This window comes from Salmo salar, chromosome 03 (genome assembly GCF_965601325.2).
Source record: "Salmo salar chromosome 03, fSalSal1, whole genome shotgun sequence".
NCBI lineage: Eukaryota > Metazoa > Chordata > Actinopteri > Salmoniformes > Salmonidae > Salmo > Salmo salar.
Window position 1 is genome coordinate 11700861 of NC_138293.1, and position 9077 is coordinate 11709937.

The following is a 9077-nucleotide window of genomic DNA, read 5'->3' on the forward strand; positions in this document are numbered from 1 at the left end:
CATTGTAAATAAGAATTTGTTTTTATCTGACTTGCCTAGTTAAATAAAGGTTAAATAAATAAAAAAATACATTTAAAAAAAATAAACATTTAAAGACGACAATACCTTAGAAATAAAGTAATTCATGGTTTATAGTTGTGTTTCACCCCTGTCATGACATAAAATCAATGTGATATTGCATGATAAAATAGTAATTACACAATAACCTATGGAATTCCTTGGTATTCATTCAAACAATGATCACTTGACACCGTTTGGTACCAGGCAAGTAGTAACCAATTGTGTTGAGTTATGATAAATACAATTTTTAGGGTTTGTAAAGGTGGTAACAACCCAAAAAACATGAATATCCTAAGCTACAAACCTCCATGTCATGATAAGCAAAACCTTCTCTTTGGATTCGTTATCAACGGATTGATAAAATAAGACATAGGGAATTGACAAGATCTTTGAAAAGAAGATTACAAACTGAAGTGCTTAATGCAACTTTTGCTGCTGCAAATGTTGACAAGATAAAATAACGACGATCTTTCAAGATCTTTCAGGATTCTGACAAGATATTAATCAATATTCTATAAGATCTTTAAAGAGTCAAGATCCTGCAATCATCACACACATTATACTACTAGCGAGCATTTGGTCTCCCTTGATAAAAAAAGTATAAAACAATAGCCAATCAGTGTTGAGCTAAACTAAGTGTGCTCAACTGTGATTTTTGAAAATATTTTTGGTTAAAAAAAAATCTTTAACCTTTATTTAACTAGGCAAGTCAGTTAAAAACAAATTCTTATTTACAATGACGGCCTACTCCGGCCAAACCTGGACGATGCTGGGCCAATTGTGCACCGCCCTATGGGACTCCCAATCACGGCCGGATGTGATACAGCCTGGATTCGAACCAGAGACTGTAGTGACGCCTCTTGCACTGAGAATGCAGTGCCTTAGACCGCTGGTTCACCCCCAAAAAAGTGTCAATAGGAAGCCTGTTTGGATTTGGCTTCACTCCTATCACATCTCTTCAAGAGAAATACGTAATTGACAGAAACAACTTTGTCGCATCTCTTGTGTTGTTGTCCTCTGGTGGCTAGGTAGCTAAAATTAACCTTTTTCTAAATTAGCCATGGATGGAGATAGGGATTTGGCCTTTTGGTTTTACTCAATTCTCCGTACTGGCCAATGATTATAAAGGTGATTCTGATCCAACCATAAATTCATACACATTGTGGCCCTGGACTGAGAGGATGGATGTTCAGTATGTAGCTTGATGTAGTAGGCTACTGTTAACTAGCTGGCTAATCGCTAACGTTGCCCATGAAAGGAAGTTAGGCTAGCAAGCAAGCATTTTAGCCAGGTAGCCTAGGACAACAACAAATAAAAGCTTGTACAGATTGACGGAGTCATAGAATGTTTCACCAACATGAAAGAGAGGAGGATGGCATTTCTCTACATGTAGGTTGAGTTAACATGTTTTTTCTACTTGCAAACACACACACACACACACACACACACACACACACACACACACACACACACACACACACACAGAAATCAGTCCATGGACAGTCACATTATATTTAGCTTACATTGATTGGACAAAATGTTTTTTAGTATCTTTTAATTGTCACTGTATTACACTAAGCATAGCTAAGTGATTTGATGATGTTGAAATGAACCAACAGGTTATAGAGCAAACAACACAATTATCACAACACATAGATTGTAATATGGCTTTTTTGCGGCGCGTAGCTTCCCCAGTGATGTTACCCACACACCTCTACTGATTTCCATTACAGCATATTGGATGACTGTCATTCACATTCCATTCACCCAGCTCAATGTAACATCGATAGGTTTAGGCTACTACATGATACCCAAATTTTCCCTGTACCCATCATGTTGCTACAACCTAGCCTATAAATAAAAGTTTACAATGTAGTTGCACAGGTCGAGATTTTGAATAATTAAGGTGACAGACAGGGACACATTCAATTCTGCATTGCACACTCTTGCCTGCATCTAACTGATCTAGGGTGTAATCATTAGTCCAACAGTTGTAAATAATAGTTTCTATTGGACAAATTCAGGTATTTTTATCCCCGTTTCATTCTGAATTCTTCTGTTAAGATTTTTTTTTTCAATAGTATCGGTGGGAATCAAAACACCCCTGATCACACGCAAACAGCTCACTTTCATAGCAGCCACATAAAAACAGCATGATCACTTTGCTCGTTGTATACAGTGCATTCAAAAAGTATTCAGACACCTTCACTTTTTCCAAATTTTGTTACGTTACAGCCTTATTCTAAAATTGATTAAATAGTTTTTTCCCCTCATCAATCTACACACAATACCCCATAATGACAAAGCAAAAACAGGTTTTTAGAAATGTTAGCAAATAAAAAATATATAAAAAATTATGGAAATATCACATTTACATAAGTATTCAGACCCTTTACTCAGTATCAAATCAAATGTATTTATATAGCCCTTCTTACATCAGCTGATATCTCAAAGTGCTGTACAGAAACCCAGCCTAAAACCCCAAACAGCAAGCAATGCAGGTGTAGAAGCGCAGTGGCTAGGAAAAACTCCCTAGAAAGGCCAAAATCTAGGAAGAAACCTAGAGAGGAACCAGGCTGTGAGGGGTGGCCAGTCCTCTTCTGGCTGTGCCGGGTGGAGATTATAACAGAACATGGCCAAGATGTTCAAATGTTCATAAATGACCAGCATGGTCAAATAATAATAATCACAGTAGTTGTCGAGGGTGCAACATGTCAGCACCTCAGGAGTAAATGTCAGTTGGCTTTTCATAGCCGATCATTGAGAGTATTTCTACCGCTCCTGCTGTCTCTAGAGAGTTGAAAACAGCAGGTCTGGGACAGGTAGCACGTCCGGTGAACAGGTCAGGGTTCCATAGCCGCAGGCAGAGCAGTTGAAACTGGAGCAGCAGCACGGCCAGGTGGACTGGGGACAGCAAGGAGTCATCATGCCAGGTAGTCCTGAGGCATGGTCCTTGGGCTCAGGTCCTCCGAGAGAGAGAAAGAAAGAGAGAGAGAATTAGAGAGAGCATACTTAAATTCACACAGGACACCAGATAAGACAGGAGAAATACTCCAGATATAACAGACTGACCCTAGCCCCCCGACACATAAACTACTGCAGCATAAATACTGGAGGCTGAGACAGGAGGGGTCAGGAGACACTGTGGCCCCATCCGAAGAAACCCCCGGACAGGCCCAAACAGGCAGGATATAACCCCACCCACTTTGCCAAAGCACAGCCTCCACACCACTAGAGGGATATTTTCAACCACCAACTTACCATCCTGAGACAAGGCCGACTATAGCCCACAAATATCTCCGCCACGGCACCACCCAAGGGGGGGCGCCAACCCAGACAGGAAGACTACGTCAGTGACTCAACCCACTCAAGTGACGCACCCCTCCTAGGGGCATGGAAGAGCACCAGTAAGCCAGTGACTCAGCACCTTCAACTTTGTTGAAACACCTTTGGCAGCGATTTCAGCCTTGAGTCTTCTTGGGTATGACGCTACAAGCTTGGCACACCTGTATTTGGCTAGTTTCTCCCATTCTTCTCTGCAGATCCTCTCAAGCTCTGTCAGGTTGGATGGGGAGCTCCAAGCTATTTTCAGGTCTCTCCAGAGATGTTCGATCGGGTTCAAGTCCGGGCTCTGGCTGGGCCACTCAAGGACATTCAGAGACTTGTCCAGAAGCCTTCGCCCCAGTCTGAGGTCCAGAGCGCTCTGGAGCAGGTTTTCATCAAGGATCTCTCTGTACTTTGCTCCGTTCATCTTTCCCTCGATCCTGACTAGTCTCCCAGTCCCTGCCTCTGAAAAACATCCCCACAGCATGATGCTGCCACCACCATTCTTCACCGTAGTGATGGTGCCAGGTTTCCTCCAGACGTAACGCTTGGCATTCAGGCCAAAGAGTTCAATGTTGGATTCATCAGACCAGAGAATCTTGTTTCTCATGGTCTGAGAGTCCTTTAGGTGCCTTTTGGCAAACTCTAAGCGGGCTGTCATGTGCCTTTTACTGTGGAATGGCTTCCGTCTGGCCACTACCATAAGGTCTGATTGGTGGAGTGTTGCAGCGATGGCTGTCATTATGGAAGTTTCTCCCATCTCCACAGAGGAACTCTTGAGCTCTGTCAGAGTGGCTTTCGGGTTCTTGGTCACCTTCACCCTGACCAAGGCCCTTCACCCCCGATTTCTCAATTTGGCCGTGCAGCCAGCTCTAGGAAGAGTCTTGGTGGTTCCAAAGTTCTTCCATTTAAGAATGATGGAGTCTGCTGTGTTCTTGGAAACATTTTTGGTACCCTTCCCCAGAACTGTGCCTCGAAACAATCCTGTCTTGGAGCTCTATGGATAATTCCTTCGACCTCATGGCTTGATTTTTGCTCTGACATGCACTGTCAACTGTGGGACTTTTATATAAACAGGTGTGTGCCTTTCCAAATCATGTCCAATCAATGAAATGTACCACAGGTGAACTCTAATCAAGTTGTAGAAACATATCAAGGATGACCAATGGAAACAGCCTGAGCCCAGTTTTCAATCTCATAGAAAAGGGTCTGAATACTTAGCAGATGTTCTTATCCAAAGCGGCTAGGAAATTTGATCCAGCAACCTTTCAATTACTGGCCCAGTGCTCTTAACCATTATGCTACCTGCCACCCTTGGGACAACATATAAAAAAAAAAAAATTGTCTTCTATTCCGCTAAAATGGTCCTCACAAAATCAACCCCTATATAAGCCCCTTTGCAACCCCAGTTAAGAAATGTTCAAAATAATTGTAGTCAAATGGATGAGGGGATCAAATGAAACGCTTTGGTGCACATTTTCGCAAGTCATAGCTTGAATACTGGCAATATTTTGCAATGGTAAAGAATCTAAGAAAGTGGTAAGAAGTCAAGTTACACTTCTGCCTGTGTAGAAACACACTGTGTATTAACATGTTATTACTTAGTACTTTGGTAGAGCATGGCGCTTGCAACGGCAGGATTGTGTGGGTTTGATTCCCGCCAGGGTCACCAACACGGAAAATTGATGCACTCACAACTGTAAGTCGGTTTGAATAAAAGCATCTTCAAAATGGCGTGTTATTTCAGTTGTGTAACAACCGAAACCACTAACATGTAAGTCACTAGCAGAGTCAGCCAGGAGTTTGTTTCCACAAGGTCCATTTGAACAGGTGCCATACTCCCAACCCTAATACAAACACTAACACACACACTCTCAATTCTGGAATTCTGAGAAAACCCGACATGAAAGCCATGCGTCAGCCACATAACTAATGAGTTTGACGTATAAATAGGCGTCTATAACCCACTGAACATCACTGAAACAGGTTGATCTTCTGAACAAGTGCAGGTAAGTGGGACCCATTCCCCCTGTCTCTCTCTCTCTCTCTCTCTCTGATTCTTGAAGCTCTGCGATTTCCCATTGCCTGAAGAATGACGCTGTGCACACTGTAGGTCTGTAGTTGTTAGGCACAATGCATTGCATTCGTAACGTACTTCTGACATAAAATTGACGTATCTTGACCAGTGTCTAGGATAATTGTTTATACAGTATGTTGTTCTGTTTCCTAAAAGGTTTTGATATGAATTAATCACTGTATATTTGAAGTCAATTTGCATTGTCCTCCAATGGAGTTGGTGAAAATGTCTCTACTTTTCTGCGCATGTGTCTGTTCCTACCCAGGACCCAAGATGCAGGCTCTACACGTTCTCTCTCTGACTCTGCTGTCTATTCTGACCGCTAACGCCCAAACCTTACGCCCTGGAAAATGCCCCCAACCTCCCGTCCAAGCTAACTTCGACGCCGCCAGGGTGACTATACATAACTTTTATTACTGTATTTGAAGTTGCTCTTATGCATATGCAGTAGCATTGTAATTAATTGAGTGATAACATGGAATTGCGTGTATGCATGTGTAGTAACAGTGTCATTACTTGAGTAACAATGTATTCCACAGCAGGCTGCTGAGGGGAGAAAAGCTCATAATAATGTCCGGAACGGAGCAAATGGAATGGCATCAAATACATAGAAACCATGTGTTTGACGTGTTTGATACCATTCCACCAGTTCTGCTCCAGACATTACCATGAGCCCGTCCTCCCCAATCAAGGTGCTACCAACCTCCTGTGTTGTATTCATAAATTGTTACCTATTCATTTAGTAATTGTTTTGTCATTACATAGTAATGCTTTTGAGAATTTGTGTTATTACACAAGTGGAAGAGAGATTGTTCCTATTTCCACTTTAATTAAAAAAACGATGAATACAATGTTATTACAGCATTACTACACAGGTATACAGCAACTTCTATCTACTTTAAGTGTGACCAAAATGTCGCCTTCGATCAAACCACTGGTATGTTGTGAGCTGCAGGTATGGATAAAGCCATGGAGGAGTAGGGTAAAGTTGCCCCTAGATGCTGATCTTGGGGTCAGTTTTGCAACCATTCCCAACAAATGGTTAAGTTTAGGATTGGGGCAGGGGAAGCTGATCCTAGATCTGTACACAGGGGAAACCTAACCCCTGAGCTCTAAGCCATACCATAGCATCACATTGTCATATGACCTTTGACCTTTGTCTTTGACAACAGTATCTGGGCAAGTGGTACGAGATCAAGAAGCTCCCTGCCGTCTTCCAGAAGGGCGAGTGTACCACAGCTACCTACTCCCTGGAGAGCCCCGGAGTCGTTGGTGTGCTCAACAGGGAGCTGCTGTACGTGCATTAAAGAGTTCAAGTTAAAACGTTTTTAAAAAGTACATTTTTTATTTATTTTTTACATTCAACTGAGACTCAGCGATATGACGTTCCCACGAGCAGCAATGCAGATGTAGATGAGTGCAATGCAAGATGATGCACTCGTAGAGTATCACAGAGTACCTGTGCATGGGTGCGTTTCCATAGCTGCGATGTGATAGCTGCCTGATCTGAAGCAACAGAGAAGTTTTGCCTCGTGCTTCAATGCTGTTAGTTATTGTAGGAAATCATGCATCGCTGACTTCACCTTTAAAGAGATAGTCAAAATTCAATGTTTGTATCTCATTCCAGGAGAGCAGACTACCTTTTATTAACCCAAGTCTGAGCCTCCTATTCAATCAAGTACATGTAATGGAAATCCGCACTGTAGGTTTACTCAGAATGGTAGGTTAAGGACAGGTGGGACGTGATGTCATTAGCCAATGAAAATGTCCGCAGCTTACGTAGTGGTGAGTCGGTTAACAAGGTTATCACCTCAGCTATAGCATAAACATTCCCAGTGAATGTGTGCTGTTTTCCTTTATCTGCCATTGATTGAGTAGGGGCCCATGAGTCAGTAGGCCTCATGAAACGCCATTGTTGAATGTGTTTAACCTCTAACCTCTCTCTCCCTTTTTTTCTCTCTCAGTGCTGATAACACTGTCAGTGTTATCACTGGCTATGCTAAGGCCAAGGACCCCTCTGAGCCCGCCAAGCTGGAAGTCACCTTCTTCGAGGGTAAACACACATCAAGTCTAATATACTTGTCTCAACATTCTCGTGAGGTAGACCTAAATAAGTCCATTTGACTTCTTAAGTGGTCTGCTTCTGACCCATGTCTGGTCTGACCCTGTATGTGTATGTATAGCGTTTATGTAGTGGGCTGTGTAGTGTTAGCGCACGGTCAGGCAAACATATTGACAGGATACACTTCCACACTCCATCCCCCAGGGGGCAGCAGCAACCTTGTCCAAATGCTGAGCCTTGTTGATAAGCACATCAGGTGCTGCCAATGAAGGTGATGGTCAGTCATAGTAGCAGCTGGTAAGATGTAAAGCTGTAAGGCTGCTTGATTTGTTTGGTGGCCATGAGGCCTTTCCTTTGTTTTTGTCTTTAGTTTGGACATGCCTTTGGTATTTTTCCTTTTTGTACATATTCACATTTCATCATCTAAACAAATAATAGTCTTCTTGGATGACCAAGAGGTCAAGAAAGACTGAGCTGGCCCTGGACCAAGGTAAGGTTGCTGTCTCCCTGAGCACGTGTACATTCAACACCAAGGCATATACACAGATGTCTCACAGAAATGGACACATTCAGGTTACAGAGCATGTAACTAGGCCTAGGACCCCTAGACAAAGCGAGTGCAACAATATCCTTAGGCTAGTTATGGGTTTAGTAACAATATTTATATTCATATGGACCTCTGTAGAAAAATGTAAAATTATAACCCAGATATTTATTTTAATTGTTCTCGTAAATAAACTACTAAATGTATTTTAATATGTTTTCCTCTCCTGCAGACTCTCCCCCTGGCAACTATTGGGTTCTGTCCACTGACTACGAGGGCCACTCCGTGGTCTACAGCTGCACCGACATCCTGGGCACCTTCCATGCTGACTTTGCCTGGATCCTGAGCAGAGAGTCCACCCTGTCTGAGGAGAAACTGGAGGAGCTGTACAACGTGTTCACCTCCAATGGCATCGACATCGACGGGATGACCGTCACCAACCAGAGCCAAGAGCTGTGCGCCGACATGCCTCTGTGGGCCTAAGAGACATGATTCAGTCTACAACATACGTATGATTTGCATTCATAACATAACATGGCATGCACATAGACTGCTGTACAACGTCCAATGGTTGATACCTGCATGGTTGTTTGGTGTTTGGTCTGTATATGTTATCTTATGAGGAAATGCAATAAAATTATACTAGAAACGTTTATCTGGTGTGAATGTGTACTTTTTCTGACTAGTATTTATAATGATTCCAATCACCTCGCTGTTCAGTGAGGTGACTGTATAAAATGGAAGCTTTTGTCACATTCAGCAAGCAAATGTATGATTTACAAAAGAGAAACCAGTCCAATGATGCAACAAAGGCATAAAAAACATTCTCTGTCACCTTATATGACAATATTGCTACCATATGCATTACATATTGTCTCACAAGTAAATAGGTATTTAGAGATGAGTGTCCTACTGTGAATTCACATGCTCAGTACAGTATATCTTTTTTTTCCTAAACTGATTTGAAGCACTAGATGGCACTATGACCGTGGCGGAATTCAGACTCTGTA

The 9077-nt window shown here is 42.4% G+C and overlaps 1 protein-coding gene across 1 annotated transcript; it reads left to right on the plus strand.

The window, feature by feature from the left end:
- Positions 1-5260: 5260 nt before the first annotated feature.
- Positions 5261-8720, plus strand: LOC106598598 (apolipoprotein D-like). The gene is made up of 5 exons (XM_014189629.3): positions 5261-5393; positions 5727-5854; positions 6634-6755; positions 7426-7514; positions 8300-8720. The coding sequence occupies exons 2-5, from the start codon at positions 5735-5737 to the stop codon at positions 8548-8550; spliced, it is 582 nt and encodes a 193-aa protein (XP_014045104.2). The 5' UTR covers positions 5261-5393; positions 5727-5734; the 3' UTR covers positions 8551-8720.
- Positions 8721-9077: the final 357 nt, after the last annotated feature.

Coding starts and splice junctions, on each gene's coding strand:
- LOC106598598 (XM_014189629.3), top strand. CDS start 5,735: ATGCAGGCTCTACACGTTCTCTCTCTGACTCTGCTGTCTATTCTGACC. Junction 6,756..7,425: donor GTGCTCAACAGGGAGCTGCT/GTACGTGCATTA, acceptor TTTCTCTCTCAG/TGCTGATAACACTGTCAGTG. Junction 7,515..8,299: donor GGAAGTCACCTTCTTCGAGG/GTAAACACACAT, acceptor CCTCTCCTGCAG/ACTCTCCCCCTGGCAACTAT.